Raw genomic sequence first — 25,871 nt, 5'->3', positions numbered from 1 at the left:
GTCTTGGCCAGGCTGCATTTGAGCCCCGTCCTGGGGCTCTGGGGCTGGAGAGGCGGTCTGTGTGGATCCTGCTTCCCAGGACTTGTGTTCTGGGTGGAGCAGTGCAGACGTGTACCCTGGCAATTGGAGCTCCGTGGCAGCACCCATGAGCTGTGCCGGAGCTGGTCTGATGGGCAGGCAGGGTTTCCTTAAGTGACACAGAGAAGAAAAATGCTGTAATTTTAGGTCAGAGTGACCAGGTACTGCCTGGGACAGCCCTGGTTTATGCTTGCAGTCTTGGCATGATACTGTATGAACAGCACTGGCTTTCTCTCCACAGTGTCTGGCTTTGGAGTCACCTTATTCACTGCCCCTCCTAAGTCATCACACTGCTCATTTGCACATTAAAGGCTCTGAAAGTCCTGCAGCAGAGTCACATTAATTTTGCTTAAGCCCCTGCTTCTCAAGTTCGTTTGAATTTTGAGATTAAGGTTTTGTTTTCATGAGACCTATTAACACTGTGTGGAACTACGTTCTATGGGATATTTATGTGTGTGTTAAGTTGCTTTAGTCATGTCTGACTCTTTGGGACCCCATGGACCATAGCCTGCCAGGGATTCTGTCTAGGGATTCGGTCCATGGGATTCTTCAGTCAAGAATACTGGAGTGAATTGCCATGCCTTCCTCCAGGGGTTTTTCCCAACCCAGGGATCGAACCTGCGTCCTTTCTATGTCTTTTGCGTTGACAGGTGGGCTCTTTACAACTAGAACTACCTGGGAAGCCCCATGGGACATTTACAGATACGCTTTATCCCCTCTGGCCTTCATGGGCAGAGGGCTGACTTCATCATGCCCCTTGGTTCATGTCATGCCACTGTGGGTCCCTCTAAGGCCTCTATTGATTTTTTTTAAGTTGATTCCTTTTTATCCTGTTTCCTGTTCCCATTTCCCCCACACCTAGATATTCATGCCCGTTTACTTTGCCCTGGGACCCTCTTGAACCCTTTCTAACCAAATATCACATCATCAACACTTGCCCATGTCACTTGAAAGAAAAAAATTTTTTTAAGTTATTTTTAGAGAGTACTTAATAATCTGCAAGACTTGATCATAATTTATATAACTGCTTACTATTTGGGGGTTTTGTTTTGTGAATGACAAGACACTGAGTCAGTTTTTTTCTTTCTAAATGATTTCCTTGTGGAATTGGTCGCAGATGACATTCCCTATTTTATTATTTTCTTTCTCAAATATTCTATTTTATTTTTTATGGCACATTATTCACTTTATTACACAAGTAACGTGGGCTTCTCATAAAAGCCAAAGGTTAACATAAAAAGTGATCCCCAAATCTAGAGTTAAGTGAATCAGGGGGAATGAGGATGTGGTGGGTTTGCCTTCAGGGAGCTTGCTCTGATGGCTCTGGGAGAGGGCCTGAAGCTGGGGGCTGGAGACTGGAGGCTGGGAAACCCTTTTGGAAGCTTCTTTGCTGGGCAAGGCGTGAAATCTCAAGGACTTGATCTCAGAAGGGGTCTCTGAGACCCTTGAGGGCGGTATGGATTTAGGAGTTATTTCTTCTGTGAAATTTCCAGGTCTTGGTGAATAACTGGATTGGGAGTGGAGAGGTAGGGGGAAAGGGGAGGAGCAATGAGGGTTCATGGCCTGAGAAAATGGGTGGGTGGGGGCACTATGGCTCAGAATGTCAAGTGTGAAGTCCTGGAGGACATCCAGGAGAAGGCAACTGCTGCAAGGGCACGTCTGGCAGCCAGAGAGGGGATCTGGACTGGGGAGAACAACTGAGGTCCAACTTCATTCTCCATCTTTTTTTTTTTTTTTTTTTTTTCCATTCTCCATCTTTTTGTATCACTTGGATCTTTTTCTTAAAATTTATTTATTTTTAATCGGAAGATAATTGCTTTACAGTATTGTGTTGGTGTGCTGCAGTCCATGGGGTCGCAAAGAGTCGGACGCGACTGAGCGACTGAACCAGACTGACTGTGTTGGTCTCTGCCATGCATTAACACGAGTCAGCCATAGGCATACGTATGTTCCCTTCCTCCTGACTCTCCCTCCCACCCCATCCTCTAGGTTGTCACAGAGCACCAGGTTTGAGCTCCCTGTGTAATACAGCAAATTCTTATGAGTTATCTATTTTACATATGGTAATGTGCATGTTTCAATGCGACTCTCCCAACTTGTCCCACCTCTCCTTCCCCTACTGTGTCCACATCACTTGGATCTTTCACAAGGAGAATTTATTAAAGTCTTTTTTAAAAAGGCGGAAACATGGCAGCATATAAACAGCAGCTAAAGGCGCAGGAGAGGGTTAGATTACAGGGGAGCACCGTGCCCAGCAGGGTTCCCAGGTACTGACCACAGAAGAGGAGTGTTTTCCTGCCTCTCGCCTCCTGCCCACCCGCTCCCAGCACTGGAGACAGGCCAGGGGCTTTGTCCTTCTCTGGCTCCTCTTCCTGTCTCTCATTCACAGGGGCTAGAGAATTTAGATGGGTCTCAGATGGGCCACTCGCCAGGGTGTGGGCTGGGACATGGCCAATGGTGTTGCTGGCGCTGGCCCAGGCTGGCTCATGAGAACCAATTGTGAAATTGTCAGGAATTTTGCAAGCCAGATTCACAGCCCTTATTTAAACAATCAGATTGTGTGTGAACTTAAAATTAAGCACATTCCATTAAAAACTAAGGTAATAAATATTCCGGAGAAGGCAATGGCACCCCACTCCAGCACTCTTGCCTGGAAAATCCCATGGATGGAGGAGCCTGGTAGGCCGCAGTCCATGGGGTCGCTAAGAGTCGGGCACAACTGAGCGACTTCACTTTCCCTTTTCACTTTCCTGCATTGGAGAAGGAAATGGCAACCTGCTCCAGTGTTCTTGCCTGGAGAGTCCCAGGGATGGGGGAGCCTGGTGGGCTGCCGTCTCTGGGGTCACACAGAGTCGGACACAACTGAAGCGACTTAGCAGCAATAAATATTCAAAACTTATGACTTCTAGTAGTACTCCTAGTAGCATTTATACCACTAATTTATACCACTAATACTACTGTTGTTTTATTGGTAAAATACTACTGTTTACTCCTAGTAAGATTCTTAGCATCTGTGTTTTTGAGATTGCATGCGTGCTTAGTCACTTCAGTGCGTCTGACTGTTTGCCACCCCATGGACTGTAGCCTGCCAGCCTCCTCTGTCTATGGTATTTTCCCAGCAAGAATAGTAGAGTGAGTTGCCAGCCCTCCTTCAGGGGATCTTCTTGACCCAGAGATCGAACTCACATTTTCTGCATCTCCTGTATTTTAGGCAAATTCTTTACTGCTGAGCCAGTGGGGAAGCCCGTTTTTGAGGTTGTTTACGCTATATTGGGGAGAAGGCAATGGCACCCCACTCCAGTACTCTTGCCTGGAAAATGCCATGGACGGAGGAGCCTGGTAGGCTGCAGTCCATGGGGTTGCTAAGAGTCAGACACGATTGAGCATCTTCACTTTCACTTTTCACTTTCTTGCATTGGAGAAGGAAATGGCAACCCACTCCAGTGTTCTTGCCTGGAGAATCCCAGGGACGGGGGAGCCTGGTGGGCTGCCGTCTCTGGGGTCGCACAGAGTCAGACATGACTGAAGTGACTTAGCAGCAGCAGCAGCACTCTATATTGGAAGTACTATATATAGTCTCTTCCCAACTCTGTGTTCAATGGCATCATGCTGGCATCTTGAGATGGACCATGGGGGGAGAATTTACACTATGGGAATTGGCATAGGCTAAAAATCAGGATTATTATTATTATTATTGGGCTGGCTGAGAAGTTCATTTGGTTTTTTTCTGTAACATCTTACGGAAAAACCAGGATGAACTTTTTGGCCAACCCAATATTACTATTATTTTCTCTTGGAGAATCAGTTAAGCCTTTCCCAGCACACCACTGGCCAGAATATCAGTGGAAAGAGATAGATGGAGACCATGCCATTGGAGAGGACCACTGGGGTCGGGCTAGAGTGGAGGAAGCAGAGGGGACCCAGTCCTGTCATGGGAGCAGGGAGCCTTGAGAGGGGCATGGACAGCAGGGCTGGGCACCACAAGGCCGGGAAGGGTCTCCTATAGTGAATGAGGAGGACAGGGCATCCTTGCAGAAGTTTCCAGAGTCAGGGGGCGGGGGTGGGGGTAAGGAGCTGAGGGTCAGTGAGGGGTGAGGAAGCAAGAGTCCTATCGGGGGATGGAACCACTGCCTTCTAGATGCTGCTGGATGGAAAAACACCCACTGCAACAAGAGCAGAGGAGTATAGCCCACCAGCTTCCTCTGTCTATGAGTAATAAGTATCTAACTACACCCTGGCTGGTGTTCTGGACTTTTAAGTATGGTGTGTACACACACACACACACAAACACACACACACACACATATACGTGCACTGGACAAAGCCTAGAAAAACAAAGCCCCCGATGTTAACTGTGATTATGTTTATATGATGGAACTCTAGGTCCTTTTTTTAAAAATCAGTAACTATTACATGTTTAAATTTTTTTCTGCAGTGTACCTGAGTGATCCATGTAATAAACGTTTAAATAGAGAGAGAAAAGCTTGTTTTCTGGGAAGGAGAATGGGTGACAGCAGGAGAGGGTGAGCTGAAGGAAGGTGTTCTGTGGGCCAGGAGGATGTGCATGCCACATGTGGGCTCTGTCCTCTGTCGGAGGGCCGGTGTGGGAAGAGGAGAGAGGTGGCGGGGAGGTGGGTCCCAGCGAAGTCCAAAGGGGGATGGAGGTTTGCTTCTAAAAGGAGAAGGAGGTTCTCAGCTTTCCTCTGAAAACACAGGGAAAATGGGAAGGGCTCAGGGAGGTCCAAAGGCGGGAGGGAGACCAGGAGAACCGGAAGGTGCCTGGAGTGAGCCTGATTCCTGGACTGACTCTCTGCAGCCCAGGAAGTGAATATTCCATGCACCCAGCACAGAGCCAGGTGGATCCCAGTTCTGTGCAGGCTGCAGAGTGGCTGGCACTCAGGCCCTGCTACAGGATCCCGGCCTGGGTGCGAGAGCGGAAGCACAGCACGTTATGAGCTTCCATTTAAGTCTGGAAGACAGACACACACTCTCTGAAGATGGGATAGATCTCTAGAAGAATGAAGCAGGTAAAGGGTGCTGCAGGCAGGTGGGCTTTTAGGTGAAGCAGTCACAGAAGGCTTCTCAGGGGAGGTAAGGGAATGAACAGGTGACTGTCAGGGCAGAGATTCAGGGAGGTGCTTTCACCCCCATTCACAGTGAGCCTCTCTCCCCAACCCCAGGCCCCTATGTACTTGGTGCCTTCTTGCCAGGCAGGAGGTCTGGCACTGCCGGACACTGAGTGCCAGGCACAGAGTTGGAGCTGAGGTCCTGGTGTTCCCCACCCCTCTGGCTGAGCTGGCATTTGACTGGGTGCTCAGCGAATGGGGTACCTGGTGGCTGAGATTCAGCAGGTGTGAAAAATGCCTGTGCCCATTGAACCATAAAGAAGGCTGAGCACTGAAAAGTTGATGGCTCTCGAACTGTGGTGCTGGAGAAGGTTCTTGAGAGTCCCTTGGACAGCAAGGAGATCCAACCAGTCCATCCTAAAGAAATCAACCCTGAATTCGCTGGAAGGACTGATGCTGAAGCTGAAGCTCCAATACTTTGGCCACCTGATGGGAAGAGCCGACTCATTGGAAAAGACCCTGGTGCTGGGAAAGGTTGAGGGCAGGAGGAGAAGGGAGTGACAGAGGATGAGATAGTTGGATAGCATCATCAACTCAATGGACATGAGTTTGAGCAAGCTCCGGGAGATAGTGAAGGACAGGAAAGCCTGGTGTGCTGCATTCCATGGGGTTGCAGAGTTGGACACGACTGAGCAATTGGACAACAGCAATGGCTACCTGGGGAGGGTGGGACCAAAGTCTTTGCTGAAAAAGGGGAGGATGCACTCTCATCTGGGCAACCCCTCCCCCCACCTGGGACCAGACCACCAGCTGCTGTCCCTCCACATCACATCCTTTAGCCCTTTTCATCAGAGTTCTGCTTTGAACTTGAAACCAGCAGTCGGTTCCTTTGTGCCTGCTGTCTGGGGAAGGATCAGCTGCTAGTGTGAGGTTTACGTCTGCTGCTGCTCTTTGCTTTCCTGGGGCTTTGCTGCTGGTCCCTGAGGGAATTAAGAGAGCAGGGAGGCCCAGGCCCTGCCTTCAAGGAGCTTCCAGAACCGCCCCAGAGGCTCAGCCCATCAGCCAGGTCTTTGACGACACGCCGGCTCCTCTGGGAGAAGAGGTGAGGCTCGTAGAATGTCCATGCTTCCCAGAACCCTAGCAATTTCTGACCTCACCCTTCATAGTCCCCTGGGGAAACCAAGGCCCACACCTGAGAAGGGGCTTGGTCAGGCCTAGCCAGCGTGTGACGGATGACTCCCTGGAGGGAAGGGGGCTCTGTGGGGTCGCCATGCCTTCCCCAGCTCAGGCGGCTGCCAGCTGCCCCGGGGTGAGTGGAGGATTTGATGAAGGTTTGTGCCTGACAGCCTGGGCCACCAAAGAGGAAAAATGCAGCGGAACACCCAAGCGCGGCTACCCGGCTCCTGGCCTGGATTTTAGCAGCTGTTGAAACAACTGGTCCCTGGGCCTGTGACCCCTGGAAGGGGTGGGGTTGAGGAAGAATGGAGATTACCTGGGGGTCTTCGTGGGCTGGGACAGCTGGGAGGACAGCTGAGTAGGCAGCTTCTGGCCAAGAATAGCCACCCTGGGTCCCCCTCGACCGGGGGTCCCTGTTGTGTTCTCAGCACAGACGACAGGTAGGCTCTCACCTGGGCCATGGCTGGTCAGTTATGCAGACATCACAGAGCCCCTCTGCTCCAGGAAGTGTTCTGGAAGTGGAGATGGGAAGGGCACGGATGCTTGCCGAGCCCCTGCGGGGCCTGCCTTACCAGGAGGCTCTGAGCCGGACCAGCTGGGCCCGGCTCTGGCCTGGGTTGCTGTTCAATCACTCTGTCGTGTCTTACTCTTTGCGACCCCGAGGACTGCAGCCCGCCAGGCTTCCCTGTCTTTCACTGTCTTCCAGAGTTTGTTCAAATGCACATCCATTGAGTTGATGATGTCATCCAACCATCTTATCTTCTGTCACCTCCTTCTCCTGCCTTCAGTTTTTCCCAGCATCAGGATCTTTTCCAGTGAGTCAGCTCTTCCCATCAGATGGCCAAAATATTGGACTTTCAGCTTCAGCATCAGTCCTTCCAAAGAATGTTCAAGGTTGATTTCCTTTAGGATGGACTGGTTTGACCTCCTTGCTGTTCAGGGGATTCTCAAGGGTCTTCTCCAGCACCACAGTTTGAAAGCATCAGTTCTTTGGTGCTCAGCCTTCTTTACAGTCCAGCTCTCACATCCATACATGACTACTGGAAAAACCATAGCTTTAACTAGGTGAACCTTTGTCAGCAAAGTGATGTCTCTGCTTTTTAATACGTGGGCCTGGGTAACTGGGCAAGTTTTGTAAACTCCATTTCCTAATCTGCAAGATAAGAATATTAAAAGCACCCAGTCCATCAAGGGCATGGGGTCAGCACTCCATGAATGGTAGCTGCTGTTTTAATGATGATAACGTTGACCTCTCGTTAGCATGACCCATGGGCTACTTGGGCAGTGCTATGCAGGACCTGGGGTTGGAGCGCCATCTGATTTCTGGATTCCTCCTGTTATGACTGCTTTTTGAGGCAGCTTTTTTTTTTTTCTAAGGAAGGGACCCACCTGACCTTGCGGGGTTCCCAGTCCCCATACGGGTGTGATCCCAGCAGAAGTTCCTGGTAACAGGATGGTCCTAGATGAGAACTGGGGACCCAGAGCTTGGCCTAGGCGTGGAGAATAGTAGGATGAAGTCGGCTGCTCCAGAGGGTGGGGTGAGGCAGAGCAATTGGTCCAAGGTCACCAGAATCTCCCTGGAAGCCCTTCTTCTGCCCCCGGGCCTTTTGTGATTTAAAATTTTTTCTAATCCTTTCTTTTGAGTATTAGTCATTCTTACCACAATAAGAATGGTCGGCACTTGTTCACTGGTGTGGCCCAGGCACCCTTCCTAAGGCTTTCTGTGCCTCATTGCTCAGCAGCCCTGTGATGGGGCCAGGCGAGGAGACCGAGGTGGGGCTCAAGAGTCTGCTTCCTTAGCCACCATGGCCTTTACCTCTGGGGATCTCAGGGGTGGGAGAGAAGAACCTTGGGGACCCACCCCCCAGGGTCCCATAAGAAACAGGATACATCTCTCTCCAGGAAGGAGAATAAGATGAGATTGTTCCCTGTTCGAAGGGAACTGTAAGCTTTGGCCAGAATCTAGGAAATGGGTCCATGCAGGGGAGTCCAAGATTAGGGTGGTTGTAGTTTGGGGCTTGGCGTGGTGAGTGTTTTGTACACATTTGTTGCATGAATGAAAGTGCCCTGTACCAAGAGCCAGAGGCCTTTGGTTGGAGCTTGGCTCTGCTGCCTCTTGCCTGGGTCCCTAGATAAAACAACTGATGTCTCTGAGCCTCAGTTTCCTCATCTGTAAAACGGGATCACAAAATCACTTCACACAGTTAACCGTGAGGGTCGTATGAGCTATCGTACGTCTGCCTCTTAGCACAGAGCATCAGTTCATGGGTACAGTCACTGGGGTTGTTAATCAAGTTCAGTAGCAAAGCTCACAGATTTCCTGGGAGCCCAGCTCACAGCTGAGAGAGAGCTCCTTGCCCCTCAGTTAAGACCCCCATTCTGGCTGCCTAGGCCCTGGGTGGTCACGTGCTTTCCCACCACTACTAGTGCCCCAGAGGGATACCTGCCTGCTTGGCCTCGTATGTGCGTCCTGCCTTGGAGTTTGTGGCGTCCTCATCCTCCAGGAGCTCTGTCCTTCCAGCCTTGAGATAGCATGTAGCCAGGCCTATGGCCCTGGCCTCCTTGACCTTGGGTACCTGGAGGATGCTGGCGGAGCTGCTGCCCCCGTGACTCCTGTACTGGCTGCCTGGAAATAACCAGAAACACAAGCATCTCTGATAGGGGCATGGCAGTGTCTGCTGGCCTTCTGTCCCCATCTCTGTTTGACAAGCGCATCAGCCTCTGGAGTAGAAGAGAAAAAGGATGAGTCCTTCCCTGCCTGATACTTTGTCTGGCAGGAAGGGAGAGCAACCTCCAAACCTTGAGGTTTAAATGGGCAGACTTTCCAAACACCCACTTGCATACGGGGCCCTGCATGCAACCCAGGAGCCAGATATGCAGAAAGCATGGTGGATTTGAGCTCTGCTCTGTCCTTTTGTGAGTGACCAAGCCTGCCAATGCAGGAGACATGAGATGCAGGTTCCATCCCTGGGCTGGGAAGATCTCCTGGAGGAGGGCATGGCAACCCACTCCATTATTCTTGCCTGGAGAATCCCATGGTCAGAGGAGCCTGGTAGGCTACAGTCCATAGGGTCACTAAGAGTCGGACACGACTGAAGTGACTTGGCATGCACGCACACATATACAAGCAGATTGTCCCCCTTCTATTCTTTTCTGCGTTTACAGCACATCTGAGCCCAGGCCTGGGAGTCAGGCCCCCCCAGAGAGGGTTTCTGTCCCCATTTCTGCTGTGTGGCCTTGGGCAAGGCCCATGCCTGACCCTCAGGTCATTCTGTCTATAAAGAAGGGCAGAATCAGGGGACCCAGTTCAGGCCACAGAGCCTGAAGTTCAGTCCAGAAATGAGGTTAAGTGCTTGCTTCCACCTCCCACACTCCTCAACCCCTCTTTTCCTGGTCTGTGCACCCTGAGGCTTGGGCTGCAGTTTGGCGGTGGGGGAGGAAGGGAAGATAACAGGAGTGGAGTAAGATGGTTTACTGGCTCCTTCCTTGTCCTGAGATGTCTGTGGCTAGCTATCCAGGAATAGTTGGGAGTCCAGAACTGTCTGGGGAGGAAAGTGGGGAGCACAGAGACCCCCTGACAAGATCTGAGTCCTACATGGGGCCATGGGTGGTCTCAGATTAACAGCTGAGGGCCTGAGCCCACCAGGGTGAGGAAGTAGCAGCTTGTAACCCTCCATCATGGGTTCATTCTGCCTTCAGTTTTGAGTGACCCCAAGCAGTGAAAAGTCTTTTTTTTTTTAAATTTTCTAAAATTTTAAATTTTTGAAATATTTTTTATGTGGACCATTTTTAAAGTCTTTATCGAATTTGTTGCAATATTGCTGCTCTTGTAGTTTATGTTTTGGCTTTTTGACCATGGGGCTTATAGGATCTTAGGACTTCCCAGGTGGCGCTAGTGGTAAAAAACCTGCCTGCCAAAGCCGGACATGTGAGATGCGGGTTTGATCCCTCAGTCGGGTAGATCCCCTGGAGGAGGGCACAGACAACCCACTCCAGTATTCTTGCCTGGAGAAGCCCCTGGACAAGGAGCCTGGCGGGCTACAGTCCATGGGGTCGCAGAGTTGGAAACAGCTGAAGCAACTTAGCACACACGTGAGGCCTTAGCTGTCTGCCCAGAGATAGAACCCGCACCTCCTGCATTGGAAGGCGGAGTCTTAACCACTGGGCCACCAGAGAAGTCCTCTGTAAATTTTTTTGGGGGGAACAGGGGGGCGGGGCGGAACCACACCATGGGGCTTGCAGGATCTCAATTTCCCCATCAGGGACTGAACCTGGGCCCTGTCAGTGAAAGGCCATAATCCTAACCACTGGGACACCAGGGAACTCCCTATAACTATTATTTACTTATTTAGTTTGGGTGGAAAGCCTTCTGAGGAGCCACTGTCCCGAGCATTCCATCCCTAGAATCTTCCAGAGGGGTTGGCAGAGTAGGGGATACCCACACGGCCCAGGAGCCATGAGACCCGCCCTAAGCCCCACTCCCAGCCCCATCTGCCTCAGTTTCCCCATCCGTCAGCCGGCACCGGCCCCCTCCCAGCCAGACCGCGCTCTGTGGGGGCGCCGAGGTCCAGCCCATCACCCCCTCCCCGGACCCGAGCCCTAACCGCCACTTATGTCCTGTCTCCACAGGCTCCCCCCTGCACAAGCAGGCTTCGGGCCCCCCGGCCGCGGCCCCCGCCGCCCCCGAGAAGCCCGGCGCCAAGGCAGCCGAGGTGGGCGACGAGTTCGCCGGGGACTTCGTGGTGGGCGAGCGCGTGTGGGTGAATGGCGTGAAGCCGGGCGTGGTGCAGTACCTGGGGGAGACGCAGTTCGCGCCCGGCCAGTGGGCGGGCGTGGTGCTGGACGAGCCGGTGGGCAAGAACGACGGCGCGGTGGGCGGCGTGCGCTACTTCGAGTGCCCGGCCCTGCAGGGCATCTTCACGCGGCCCTCCAAGCTCACGCGGCAGCCCGCGGCCGAGGGCTCGGGCAGCGACGCCCACTCGGTCGAGTCGCTGACCGCCCAGAACCTGTCGCTGCACTCGGGCACCGCCACGCCGCCGCTCACCAGCCGCGTCATCCCCCTGCGGGAGAGCGTCCTCAACAGCTCGGTCAAGACCGGCAATGAGTCGGGCTCCAACCTCTCGGACAGCGGCTCCGTGAAACGCGGCGACAAGGACCTGCGCCTGGGAGACCGCGTGCTGGTGAGTCCCTGCCCCCGCCCCCACCCCACGTGGGCGAGCTGGATTCCCCACCCTGGGCAGGGACGGGGACCCACGGGGCTCCGGTGGGTTCAGGCTGGGGCATCCACACCTGGGCAGAACCACAGAGGGACCAGCGAGACAAGAGAAGTGGGGGCCCTGGAGACTGTTGCTGTGTGGCCCTGGGCAAGTGTCTTAACCTTTCTGGGCCTGTAGTTAGTTTTTTAAGGAGCCTCCATACTCTTCTCCATAATGGTTGTACAATTTATGTTCTGTGGATTGTCTTTTCATTTTGTTTATGGTTTCCTTTGCTGTGCAAAAGCTTGTAAGTTTAATTAGATCCCATTTGTTTATTTTTGTTTTTATTTCTGTTGTTCTAGAAGGTGGATCAAAAAAGATCTTGCTGTGATTTATGTCAAAAAGTGTTCTGCCTGTGTTTTCCTTTAAGAGTTTTATAGTGTCCAACCTTACATTAGTAATCCAATTTGAGTTTATCTTTGTGTATGGTGTTAGGGAGTGTTCTAATTTCATTCTTTTACATGTAGCTGTTCAGTTTTCCCAGCACCACTTATTGAAGAGACTGCCCTGTCTCCACTGTATATTCTTGCCTCCTTTATCATAGATTAGATGACCACAGATGCGTGGGTTTATCTCTGGGCTTTCTATCTTGTTCTATTGATCTATATTTCTGTTTTGTGCTAGTACCATATTGTCTAGATTAGTGTAACTTTGTCATAGTCTGAAGTCAGGGAACCTGATTCCTCCAGCTTCGTTTTTCTTTCTCAGGATTGCTTTGGCTATTTGAGGTCTTTGGGGAACACAGAGAATTTTTAGGGCAGTAAAACAATTCTGTATGATACTATAATGGTGGGTACATGTCATATATTTCTTGGGAATTCCCGGGCAATCCAGTGATTGGGACGTCACTCTTTCACTGCCGAGGGCCCAGGCTTGATCCCTGGTTGGAGAACTAAGGTACTGCAAGCCGCATGATGTGGTCCAAAAAAATATATATATAAAGATCATCCCATAATTATAAAAGGATCTGCCTCAGGCGGCTTCTGAGAGAAACACTGATTGCTTTTCTGCTTTCCCTGCAGCTGCCTGTGGACCTGGTTGCCCTGGGTTTCCAGCTCTATGTTTACCATCTTTTCTCCTGTTCTCTTTGTCTTTGAGAGCTTAATACCTTAAAAAAAAGTCCCTTCACTGTCTTTCCAGTGCAAACTGAAGAAAGGGTGAAAATAAATGTGTGTATTTATCTACCATGTTTGTGTTAGTTGCCCAGTTGTGTCTGGGTGTTATGCGCCCCCATAGACTATAGCTCACCAGGCTCTTCTGTCCATGGAATTCTCCAGGCAAGAATGCTGGAGTGGGTAGCCATTCCCTTCTCCAGGGGCTCTTCCTGACCCAAGGATCAAACCTGGGACTTCTTGCATTGCAGGCAGATTCTTTGCTGTCTGAGCCACCAGGGAAGCCCTTACCATATTTATGTGAACCAAAACAGGACTTTCTAAAGGTTACCTTCTCTGACACCCCTAAGTATGCCTCAGGTGTGTGCCCTCAAAGGAACCAGCTCCATGATTAAAACTCACTTCATTGGCACCATTTCTTAAGGACCAGCTATGCACCAGACACACTGAAGATGTGAATTCTAAACTTCTTAACTCAGGAGTTCTCTGGTGGCCTAATGGGTAAGATTTGGTGCTTTCACTGGCTTGGCCCGGTTTCAACCCCTGGTCAAAGAACTAAGATCCTGCAAATTTTTTTTTTTTCAGATAAGCAAAGGCTCAAATATTTTATTTCCTCTTGCACCTCTTCTTAGAAAGCAGTGGAAGGCTCTACCAAAATAAGTGAATAAACCAAGAAAAAAAGAAGATATTGCATCCAAGAAATGGGAAATCCAGCCTAGGAGGGAAGAAGAGGGACTCCTCAGGGCGATGGTGACAGGTGGCCCTGGAGTGGTAGCCACCCAGCAGAGGGACTCCCAGCTCCAGGAGAGTCTTCTCCAGAAAGAATCTGATAGAGTTCTCAATGCTTCTGCACGTCTTGGCAGGAGATTTTAGAGGACTGAGAGAGTTTGGGGTTAACCTACTGTGAAAACCTAACAAAGAATCATAGAAGACAGTTGTTATCTGTAAACTTGGTCATGGGAAGGAAAAGTTTCTGTATCCACCCATCCGTGTCTGTGACTTGTGTTTACCTAAGTCCCAGCACCGTCAGCCTGGAGTCTGATCAAAATGAAGCTGTTGATGTGTGGGAAGAGTGGAGAGCCAGTAGGGGTGGATTCAGCCTCCCCTTCCTTGACGGGAAGTCAATGGATGTCACCCCAAACTGAACAATTGACAAATAGCAACATAAGCATGTCAACTAGAAATATGCCGTCAACACCAAAAACTTCATCATAGAGAGTTAAAGTGCTTCTGGGAGAGGTGGAGAAATTCCTGGGGCTTTTTAAGGCTTTGAAAGTATTTGACTATGTATACGTGTGTGTTAGTCGCTCAATTGTGTCCAACTCTGTGACCCCATGAACTGTAGCCCACCATGCTCCTCTGTTCATGGGATTTCCCAGGCAAGAATACTGGGGTAGGTTGCTATTTCCTTCTCCAGGGGATTTTACCCACCCAGGGATTGAACCCAGGTCTCTCACATTGCAGGCAGATTCTTTACCCTCTGAGCTACCAGGGAAGCCCCTTTATGTATATATGTAAACTTAACTAAAAGTTTTTTAAACCATTTTTTACAGTAATATTCCTGATTACTGGCCTGGTCTATGAGTTTTTTAACTGTGATAAAATACACATAACAGGCGGGTGGGATGAACTGGGAGATCGAGGTTGACATATACACTATACACTACTATGTATAAAATCGAAAACTGAGACCCTACTGTCCAGCACAGGGAACTCTACTCCCTGCTCTCTGCTGACCTAAATGGGAAGGAAATCCAAAACAGAGGAGATATATGTATGTGTATAGCTGACTCACTTTGCTGTACAGCAAAAATTAACACCACATTGAAAAGCAGCTGTACTCCAGTAAAAATTAATTTAAAAAATAAAATAAATAAAATATATATAACATTTACCTTCTTAACCATTTCTGAGTACAATTCAGTGATGTTAAGTAACAGATTCATGTTGTTGTAGTACAACAGATCTCTTTTATCTTGTGAAACTGAAACTCATTCCCATTAAACAATAACCCCATTTCCCCTTCTACTCAGCTCCTGGCAACCCCCGTTCAAGCCATTTTTTAAGGATAACATTTATTGAGCTCTTGTATGTACCAGACACTGCACAAATAGTACTTAATCCTCACCAGAGCCCTTTTGACAGATGAAGCAGGGCTAAAGCCCAGAGAGGTTAGGTAACTGGCCCAAGCTCACACAGCTTGTAAGTGGCAGCGTTTGAATACAAGTCTGTCTTTCTGACTCCAGAGCTCTTGCTCAGGACAGCCTTGGGAAGCACTGGTTATACCTGTATCCCTCCCAGCTGTCCTTGAGCTCCCTCCATCTCTCCTAAACCTTGCATACTGGAAGGGAGGGGTGGGATGAGCCTGGGCGCCTGGGTACCAGTGCCATCTCTGCTCTTCCCACTGCATCCTCTGGACCCAAGTCTCTCTGTGTGCCAACAGGTTGGCGGGACGAAGACTGGCGTGGTGCGGTATGTGGGGGAGACAGACTTTGCCAAGGGCGAGTGGTGTGGCGTGGAACTGGACGAGCCCCTTGGGAAGAACGATGGGGCGGTGGCGGGTACCAGGTATGGTGGGCTTTCCCTGGGCAGGAGGAAGGGGGGCGTCCTCTTCTGGGTTGGGTGCAGGGGACGGGGTTGGGCATCTGAAGATGCCAGTGTTGAGCATTCGGTGGCTGTGCCTGATACCATGTATAGGTGCTGCCATAGCAGCTCATGGAAGCAGGTGGTGGGACTGTCACTCCCATTTTACAGATGAGATAACCAAGGCCAGAGAGGTCATTTCTCAAGATCACTCAGAGTCACGAGCAAGTGCTAGGAGAGTCATCTGTCCCTGTGTCCCTTTCCCCATGCCACCTTGGCTGAGTGCAGTGGGAGTATGAGAAAAGGAGAGGCAGTGGTCCCTGCCTTCTGGGAGATGCCCTGGGTGACGCAGGAAATAATCAGTGCTTGGTGCTCTACAGTCAAGATTAGGCTCACAGCTAGGTCCCAGGTTTCTCAGCATCTCTAATTAAAGGGAATTGACTGTCAGGAATTCTCGATCGAGAGGGTCTAAGGCTGTTCCTGGGCCCATTGGGGATGGCAAGGGTGATGTCACGAGTGAGCAATGTCAGGGGTGTGGGGCTAAGGGGAGGTGGCCCACGAGCCTGTTTTTATCCCTGGGCTGGATTCTGTGCTCCAAGTGAGGCTGGGACAGCTCTGAGAAGGAAGGTCTGCTAGGCTGGGGGTCAGCCTGAACAAAGACCTGAATGCAGGAAGTGGCAGGATGGCGTGGCAGTTTCATGATGAGCCGGAAACTGTGCAGGACTAGTTCCTGGTCCCGTGTGGAATCCGCTGCCAGAGAGGTTTTGAGAGAAGATGCTCCAGAGTTTCCATGACAACACTTGCCTTCCTGTTTTCAAGGCGAATGTTTCTCTCAACTAACTCTTGCATTCAGAATTCAGAGGAAGGTTGGTCAGCATCCCCCACCCCACCCCTAAGGTGCCTGCTTCCCATTTCTGCTTCTCCATGCAGGGAGCTCCATGGGCAGAGAGCCTTGGCTCTGGGGGTGGTCCAGGGGCAGCTGTGAGAATAGGGCTGCAGATATGGCTGGGAGCCTCTGGTGTGTGAGTGGAGCCAAAACACTGAGGGCTTTGGAGTCCACTGGATCCACTCTCAACTTTGCCATTTAACCAGCTGTGTGACTATGGCAGGTTGCTTAACCTCTCTGAGCCCACATCTCATTTGTGAAAAATGGATTACAATAGAGTGGTTGGGGGATTGAAATGAGCATTTATGAAAAGGGACTGGCATAGAGCAGGTGTTCATCGATTGTTATCCCCCCATTCCCCAGAAATATGTCCAGTGGCTGTGCAGAATAGCCGACCCTCCTCACATCTGTTCCTTTTCTGGGAGTCCTGTCTATTGGTCTTAGGGTACGGGTGATGGGTCCCCAAGGAGGAACCTCTCTCTCTTTGCTGGGCTCTGAAAAGGTGGGGAAGGCAGGCCAGGCTCCGGGCTGTGGGGCGGTCATGGCAGCGTGGTCTCTCCTGCCCCTCCAGGTACTTCCAGTGCCCACCCAAGTTTGGTCTCTTCGCGCCCATCCACAAGGTGATCCGCATCGGCTTCCCGTCCACCAGCCCGGCCAAGGCCAAGAAGACCAAGCGCATGGCCATGGGTGTGTCAGCGCTGACCCACAGTCCCAGCAGCTCCTCCATCAGTTCTGTCAGCTCCGTGGCCTCCTCCGTGGGTGGCCGGCCCAGCCGCAGTGGCCTGGTGAGCATGGGGGACTCAGGAAGGCTACCCTGGTGTGTATATGGGGATGTGGAGGGTGGGGCCGTAGAGATTCAGGCGTCCTCTGACTTGCTGTGGCCCCAGGCATCTGTCAGTTTTGAGGTGTTTTTTTTTTTTTCTTTAAATATTTAATAGAAGTTTCTATAAAAGAACATGGAAACTTGGTAACTTAGGCTCTTAAACTGAAATATACATTTCAGGTGCTAAGGTAGAAGTTTGGAGTTTTTGAACAAAGATGAAAGTGTAAGGATTTTTCTGGTGACCAGTGGTTAAGAATCTGCCTGCCAATGCAGGGGACATGGGTTCAATCCTTGGTCCAGGAACTAAGAGCCCACAGGTCCCAGGGCAATTAAATCTGTGAGCCACAACCACTGAGCCCACAGGCCACAACTAGAGAGTAGCCCCCCACTCACCACAACTAGAGAAAGCCCACTTGCAGCAACCAAGCACCCATGTGCCACAACCAGCACCACCAACAAATAAATAATCTTCAGAAAGAAAGTGTACACTTTTGTAACAGAGAAATTGACCCATTTACATTTGTTGTTATTTTTCTATTACTGATGTGTCACTAGTCTAAAACCCTTTCCTGGGAATTGAAGAAGGTCATACAAATGCAGAGCAGGTATTACGGGTGGAGGGCAAGCAGTTTAGAAAGGCTGGTACCTCACCTGGGGTGAGGAGAGAAGGTGAGGTTGCCGTGCAGAGCTCTGTCTACATGGGCTTCCTCCTAGTCCCGGACAAGGTGGCCCAGGTGAGGGACCCTGCCATGAGGTGCGGAGGAGCCCCAGGGGCTGTAACTTTTCTGGGAGCGGGGAGTTCCCTGGATCTCAAACATCATGATTCCCTCCACCTAAGTAGTCAGAGTGTCTAGGGCCCTGGGGAGGGGAAGAGCCAGACCCTAGGAGTCCAGGCACTTGGGCCCCATGCCCCCCAACCTGTGGGGTAACAGGGGGTGGTCTGGATGGAGCTCCACACCCCTGAGTCCCGCCTGCTCCGTGCCTCCCTGCAGCTCACCGAGACCTCCTCGCGCTATGCCCGCAAGATCTCAGGCACCACGGCCTTGCAGGAGGCGCTGAAGGAGAAGCAGCAGCACATAGAGCAGCTGCTGGCTGAACGGGACCTGGAGCGGGCCGAGGTGGCCAAGGCCACGAGCCACATCTGCGAAGTGGAGAAGGAGATTGCCCTGCTCAAGGCGCAGCACGAGCAGGTGCGCGGGCGGGTTGCAGCGGTGGGGTCCCCAGCGGCCTCCTTGGGCCAGTCTTGTCCATCCCTCACGCTCAGAGAGGAGAACTCGGGGTGTGCAAAAGACACTGAGATGCGGGGTACCACCCTCCCCCGTCCTCCTGGTGATTTTCCTTCCAGTGGCATGTCCACATTCCTCCAGAACCTGGATACGGACTTGCATATCCTGCTTTTTCCCACTTCCTATAGTGTGAGCAGGGCTTCCCTGGTGGTTCAGACAGTAAAGAATCCGACTGCAATGTGGGAGACCGGGGGTCGATCCCAGCCTCGGCAAGAGCCCCTGGAGAAGGGAATGGCAACCCACTCCAGTATTCTTGCCTGGAGAATCCCAAGGCCAGAGGAGCCTGGCAGGCTATAGTCCGTGGAGTCGCAAAGAGTCGGACCCGACTGAAGCGACTGACACACATAGCCCGAGCATGATTTCTAGGTCATGGAAAATTCTTTCCCGTTTGAACGGCTGCAATGCCATCTATCACAGGCTGTGTCCTTACCCACGTGGGCTGTTCCCTGCTGGTGTTCACGTGGTTTTCCAATTCCTCACTTTTTCTAAATAATTTCTAATACTAAATTTTTTGGGGGGGGCACAGATGTCCACATTTCAGATCACATTTCTGAGCAGATTCCTGGGCTGGGTTTGAGGGAAGGAAGGCGTCACCCATCACCTCGATTCTGTCGCCATCACATGTCTCTTCTTCCCTGGCACTTGTCCTCTACCTGGGAGCTCCCTCCTGGGCCCCTGTCCCCATTTGGAGCCCGGCTCCCTCTTCCCTCAGGTTCTGGAATTATTAAGGCCAAGCTCACATATGTGCTGTGACAGGGGCATTCACAAGATAGAAGGTCTTATAGGCCCTCAAGGGTGGAGGGAGGGGGCAGGTCCTGGGGGCAGGTGAGCCTGAGGTTCCCGCTGGGTGAGGCTGGCCCTCTGCCCTCACATCTAGACCCATAGTTCCTGCCTGACTGGGCTGGAGGGGGAGTAGGGGTGGCTGGGATCCCAGGCCTGCCTCCTCGCGTCTCCCCTGACGCTCCCCATCCCTCCCCACCCCGGCTCCTCATCCCCTGGGAGGAGGCCGACCCTGTCCGGGCCCTCTGCTCGGGGCCCAGTATGTTGCAGAAGCAGAAGAAAAGCTGCAGCGGGCCCGGCTCCTGGTGGAGAGCGTGCGGAAAGAGAAGGTGGACCTGTCCAACCAGCTGGAGGAGGAGAGGCGGTGCGTGGTGCCCTGGGCCCCATCCTGGGGGGACACTCCCAGACGCTCACTGAGGATGGCTTGGGACCAGCAGGCCCAAACCTCGCCTCCCCGCTGTGCACCGGCTGTGTCGCCTGGGCTGGTGACTTGAGCCCGGCGGGCCTCAGTCCTCCCATCTGCAAAGTGGGGTGAGATCCCCACCTCTGCAGGCTGTTGGGAGGACTTGCAAGATAACCCCAGGGACGCGCCCGACAACAGTGCTGAGCACGTGGCAGACACCGTGTCTGTCACTGCTTTCCTTCCTGACATGGGGGTCACCGTTCCTGCCCTGCCTGGCTTGTGCAGCATCATAACGCCCAGGGAGAGCAGTGGCGGGGGGGACCTCTCACTAGGGAGACGTGTACCCCACGTGCCCACGCCGTGACCCAGTTCAGCACAGGGAATACCCGCCTCTGCTGCAGGCAGGTCCTGCCAGTGGAGCGTGCAGCCTGTGTCCTGAAGCTTCATTTCCATTTCATGTGTCAGGAAACTGAGGCTAAGAAGCAGCAGGGAAAGGCCACTGGAAACACCTTGCACCTGGGGGGTCAGCCCCCGGGCTGGGTGCTTTACCTACACCGTCTCTCTGTCTTACTATTAACACATTGAGGTATTGCCCCAGCTCACAGATGAGAAAACTGAGGCTCAGAGCAGGGAAGGGACTCATCTGAGGTCACTAGTCTTGTTAGTGGTGCCGCTGGCTGTTTGTGACCTGCCATAGTGGTGAGTGGGGTTTGTGTTCCCTCTGTGTGGGGTCTCTGGGTTGACTTGGTCTTGGAACACCTGGTGGGGTTCAGAGCCCACAAGGGCCAGGGTTTCCTTTGGTCCAGGAGCCTCTCTTTGTCTCCGAGCTGCTGACATACAGATTTCTACAGCTTCTTCTGCTCTTCCTGTGCAGTAGGCAGCCCCCAGCCCCAGCCCCCCACCTCCCCCACCTTAGGTCTGCTCTTGGGCTTTCAGCCCAGGCACGTGCTCCAGGGGCTGTTGTTACTGTCTGACTCTGGGAGAGGAGGGCTTATTTATATCTGCCTGAGACCGAAGGCAGGGCCCACACAACTGGTTCCCATGGCAACGCGCCTGATGCCAACAAACAAAAACAGATCCCTGAGACATCGTGGGAGTTGTGTTCAGGAAGTCCTGGGTACAAGGGCCAGCATTGCCCGGCACTTGCTGTGTGACCTTGGGCAGGTCACTGGCCCTTTCTGGGCCTCAGTTTCATCCTCTGTGTGCTGAGAGCCATCAGGAGCAGCCGCTTTGTGAGCTGTAACATGCCTGTGTCTCTCCCTGGTGCTCTCTTGGGGGTGGGTGGGTGGGTGAGTGTACTTGAGGGTGGGCCCCACACCTGCAGCAGGGCCCTGGGGGCCCTCCACATCGGGGAGCAGCCCAAGTGGTGGGGGCTGGAACTCTGGGCCCTGATTCTGAGCAGAGGGAGTGAAGATGGGGTTAGCAGGGGAAGAAGCCCACCCTCCCTCCTTCCCCATAGGCTGTTTCATGCAGCCTATCTGCTCCCTGCTATGATGAAAACAGAGCTATCCATTCTATCATTTATTCCCACAACCACCCTAGAGGGGAAAGATGCTGCATTAAACACAACTATTTTGCAGGAGAAGAAAGGATTTATTACTTGCAGCAAGTAAGGAGAACACCGGGGATCTTTTCCTTAAGCAATGTCTCCTTTGCACTCCTATTTTAGAGAAGTCCATGTTCTCTGTGTAGAGCTTGGACCAGGAAGTTGGGAGGGCTGGGGGTTTCCAGAAGGCTCCACCCCCATCAGCCGTGAGGCTCTGGGACAGTCCCTTCTGGGTGCTCTGAATGTGGACTCACAGCTTCTGGTGGCCTTGGCTCTCTCTGCCATTGCTGACTTGGCAAAGCCCACCCCTCTGGGTAGGGGTCACTTATGGGCTTCCCTGATGGCTCAGCGGGTAAAGAATCCACCTGCAATGCAGGAAACACGGGTTCAATGCCTGAATCAGGAAGATCCCCTGGAGGAGGAAATGACAACCCACCCCAATATTCTTGCCTGGAGAATCCCATGGACAGAGGAGGCCTGGTGGGCTAAGTCCAGGGGGTCGCAAAGAGTCAGACACGACTGAGCAGGAGCATGGATGGACCCCTCTGGGTGAAGCCTGCTCAGCCCCTTCTCCCCCCCGCAGGAAGGTGGAGGACCTGCAGTTCCGAGTGGAAGAGGAGTCCATCACCAAGGGAGACCTGGAGGTAATGGTCAAAGGCCCCCAAATTTCCCCTTAGGCTTGCACCCCAGGCTCAGCCCTCAAAGGGAAAATCGTCATGAGGTCCAGGCAGCAACTCTGAGCCCTGTGGGAGGGGACCATGGGAACCATGAGGTAGACAAACTGAGGAAGAGTCAAAGGTCATACACTGGGAGCGTGGGGAGGGGCCTGTCACGAGAGACTTGGGCATCAGAAGTCGAATGGCTCAGCTCCAGGAGTCCCCGAGGGGCCACGCTTCCTGGGTCAGCAGCTGGGTGGGATGGACCCAGGGAATCCACAGAGCTGGGCCTGAGGACATGGTGGCTGGGCTCCCTGTCCCTTCTTTCTTGGGCAGTTTCCCTAAAGGTGTTTCCTGGGCCCTCCGTTCATCTTGAATTCCAGCTAAAACTTTGGCTGGGAATAGTTTGTGCTAGAGTCACAGAATTTATAGATGGGAAAACAGGCTCAGAAAGGCAGAAGGGACTCACTCAGTCATGGCGCACCTCAGCAGCCACTGGGACCAGGACCCAGGACTCCTGACTCCCGAGTGCAGCCCATAAGGATGGCCAGTGATAGCACCTCTTCAAGTCACATCACCTGGCCAAGGGGTCTGGGCACCAGTGGAATTTCACTCTCCCTCTTCAATCCCACCCACCCTTTCTGAGCTGAGGGATGGAGGACATTCACTCAATTAATAAAGCACCTAAGGACCCCTGCCACCGAAGACAAGACACCAGCCCTCCTCACCAAACCGCCTGGAGTCTGCAGGGCCCACTAGGCCTGCTCACAGTTGGGTGGGTAGGAATGCCTTTCTGCCATGACCCTCCCTGCTCCCTGGGAGGTGACAGAAAATGTGGACTCCCGGAGCCCTCAGATGAGGCAGAGGGCAGTCAGCTCAGTCCCTCTCCACATTCCAGTCCTGACCCTGACTGGTCTTGGGCAGCCATTTCCTCTCCCTGGACCTCCATTTGCTCCTCTGTTAAATGAGGAGGTTGAACCAGGTCAGTGATTTCCCAGCTTAAGAATTCGTCACCCAGTAGGTGTGTTCAGACCCAGAACTCTGGACCCAAGTGGCCATACTGCAGGTCTGGGTGGGATCCAAGGGTTTGCATTTCTAATGAGTTGCGAGATGATGCTGACCTGGGAACCACACTTTGGGAATCACTGCACTGGATCATTTCTGAGCTCCGATGGGAAACTACGGTTTCTGATTTTGTGAAAGAGCTGTGTTAAAACCCCTCTGACTTCCAGCATTCAGCAAAATTGTACAAATGGCTGTCCTATCCCTGAATGACCCTGGCTGGGGAGGGATGTGTGTGATCTAGAGTCCCTGATGGCTGCCCCTGTTGGGACCGGTTTTGCTGCCTGAGCTTAAAGAATGGCTACTGGGGCACAACTTGGTGTAGGAACCCCAGCCTGGCATCCGGTGTTCCAATCTAAGTTTGTCGCTTAGCCAAGGGGCCAGTTATGTGGTTGACATTTGGCAAGCTCTTCTGTGGGGTGGCTGCCCTCCCGAAGGGATTGAGGGTGGAGGTCGCTCCGGGGAAAAGCACCTGTGATTGCAAAGACATCTGGTAACTGCTAACTTCAGTCATCACGGGGTGGGGGGTGAGTGGGCGGGTTACTAAAAGGCTGCAGGGAAATCTCACAGCACTGAGGGCAGACAGTTCAAAGAACTGGAAGGAGGAGCAGCATCAGAAACAGAGTCTCTTCCCCCCTCACTCGCCTCCCTCTTCTCATGACTCCTGGTCAGTCCGTCTGTCTCTCACTGTGTCTGCAGATCTCTTGACACATCTCCCTTCTGCCCTGACATCCACCTGACATCCCGGCCCCGCCTAGGCTCCAGCACTTACTGCCTCCCAGCTGTCCTCTTGAGAGAATCTGATTGGTCCGAGGCTAGCCAATGGGCTGTCTTGCTTTGGATCGGGTGCCCACCCCAGATCCAATCAGCCCTGGCTGAGAAAGGAGGCGGGTGGGGCAAACGGTGACGGACAGCTAGTTCAGTCCAAGGGCAGTGGAGTCCCATTGCTGCTGTTTGTTGAGACCATATTCATGGCAACCGGAAGGCACATGGAGCCAAGTCCCTCTCATCCCCCCCATATGAAAGTCAAAAATAAGACCCCAGAACACCTCCTTGAGCTCCTCCTATATGTGGCCCCATTTCTCTGCTTGTTCTCCCTCCTCCAATTGTGCGAGATGTCCCATGACTACCTCTCACTGCCTTTCTGACCTTGACTGTTGGCCTGTCCAGGGGCTCAGTCTCGGGCTTCACTCTTCGCTGAGAGCGTCCAGTCTGTGGCATTAAATGCCCTTTATAAGCCCACGATTTCCTTGGTCCTCCCCCAAACTCTGCACCAGCACACCCACAGGACATCTCCACCAGGAGGAGCAAGTGACAGGCATTTCTAACACCTTCTGGGGCTGCAGAAGGAAAAACTCACAATTCAGCAGCGGCTCCAGACAACACACATCGATGCTCTCACGGTGCTGGAGGTCAGAAGTCTGAAGTCGGGGTGTGGGCAGGGTCAATTCCACGCCTCTCTCTCAACTCTGGTAGGATTGCTGGCAGCCACCGGTGTTCCTCGGCTTGTCGCAGCATCCCTGCCTCCGTGGTCACGTGACCCTCCTCCTTGTGTGTCCCTGTGTCTCTTCACGTGACCTTAAAAGGAAGTCATCAGGCCCACCTTAACCCAGGATGACTTCATCATAACTGTTTATATGTGCAAAGACAAGGTCACCTTCTGAGGTTCTGAAGTAGACAGGAAATTTGGGGACTTATCATCCAGGGGGCTTGTGTTATTGTTCTGTTGATTAAATAGCATCTCCCTGTTATTTTTCATTGGCTTGGAAACGGGAACTCAGAATCAGCTGTTTGTTGGGAACTGGCTGTGCAGCTTGAGGCCTGGAGGGAGATGAAAAGGGGTGACGACCTTCAGGAGCCCCTTGTGCCGTTGGGGTAACTCCCTGCCGGCTCCCCGCCATTGATTGATAACACCAGCCCTCTGTTACCTGGAGGGCGTCCCAAGGCAGAGACTTTGTGCTTTGGAGTAGGATAGACGCTGTACATGCAAGGAGAAGAGAAAAAACGGTAGGTCAAGGGCTTGGGCCAGGCTTCACCCAGCTTCCAGGATTTGGATGGGGGCAGGGACACAGGGAGTCCGCGCTGCTAGAGCCGCCATCACTGCTCCGTGTTGTTGCCAGAAGTCCGTGTCTCCCCTCTGTGGAGTCAGGCTTGGTTTGGGGAAGGGCCCCGGTTCTGAAATCCAGACATCTGAGTTCTAGGTAGAACTGTCCCAGGTTGCTGGGTGATTCTGAGTCTGAGGTTGTTTCCTGCTGGCATGGCCTCTCTCCTGTGAGTTGGAGAGACAGCTGAGACACCGCGGGATGGGGTAGGTTCTAAAGTTGGGGTGTGAGACAAAAATTAAATCCACTCTTACACTGCCCTGCGGATAACCGTGGTGGCTGCTGCTCCTCACACCCAGGGCAGTGTCCTTGGAGCAGAATAAAAGCCAGATTGTCCATCTCACTAAAATCTAGCCTTCAGAGGCGCTCTCCCACCCCAGACTCCTAGGACTAAACTTAATTAAACAAGCACCTCCCATGAGTTCCCCTGTGCCCACAGGTAGACCCCAACCCAGGGAACAGGAGGCTGAGAGTTCTGAAAGTGACAGGAAGGGGGCTTTTGCAGTGGTTGGGGTACCAAATGAAGTTGACCTTGAAACTGTGAAGCTTTATCTTGCCCTTGGGATCAGGCTCTGTCTAGTGCCTGGGGTCGCAGAGTCGGACACGACTTAGCAACACTTTCACTTTTTTTTTTTTTTTTTTTCAATTTAGCGTGGGTCCCAGGCAGAGTTGCCGTGCCCACCGTTGGGGGAGAGAAGCAGGAGAGAACATGGCCTCTGCGAGGCTGGGGTTGAGTCACCATCTTTAGCCCTTAACTTTCTGAAAGAGACCAGGCATGGCTGTCTTTTAGCCCTGCGCCTTGCTGCCCTCTTCAGGGAGAGAGAGACACCTTTGTTCCTTTAGGAAAATTCACAGGAATAAGATTGGGAGCCGAAGGCCATAAGGTCTCTATAGCTCTTGATGAAATGCATGAGAGTTGCTGAGGCGATTCTCTCAGTCTGCTCTGCCACCGTCCCCCTTGCTCGTGTTGGCTGTGTATTCTTGGGTTTACACAGCAGTGCTGTGGTGCTCAGCCTGCCTCCCCAGGACTGCCGCTCGGGTCTGCTGTCTCCTCATC

At 52.4% G+C, this 25,871-nt stretch overlaps 1 protein-coding gene across 2 annotated transcripts in view; it reads left to right on the top strand.

The window, feature by feature from the left end:
- Positions 1 to 25,871, top strand: part of CLIP2 (CAP-Gly domain containing linker protein 2) — a 75,627-nt gene that overhangs the window by 28,932 nt on the left and 20,824 nt on the right. For both annotated transcript variants that reach the window (XM_040260922.1, XM_040260913.1), the window contains exons 3-8: positions 10,950 to 11,500; positions 15,131 to 15,255; positions 16,728 to 16,941; positions 17,972 to 18,169; positions 19,306 to 19,409; positions 21,578 to 21,638. In XM_040260922.1, coding sequence (XP_040116856.1) covers positions 10,950 to 11,500; positions 15,131 to 15,255; positions 16,728 to 16,941; positions 17,972 to 18,169; positions 19,306 to 19,409; positions 21,578 to 21,638 — 1,253 coding nt within the window. The remainder of the gene's footprint in view (positions 1 to 10,949; positions 11,501 to 15,130; positions 15,256 to 16,727; positions 16,942 to 17,971; positions 18,170 to 19,305; positions 19,410 to 21,577; positions 21,639 to 25,871) is intronic.

This window comes from Oryx dammah, unplaced genomic scaffold (assembly GCF_014754425.2).
Source record: "Oryx dammah isolate SB20612 unplaced genomic scaffold, SCBI_Odam_1.1 HiC_scaffold_2, whole genome shotgun sequence".
NCBI classification, from domain to species: Eukaryota; Metazoa; Chordata; class Mammalia; order Artiodactyla; family Bovidae; genus Oryx; species Oryx dammah.
This window is presented reverse-complemented; position numbering and strand designations above follow the sequence as displayed.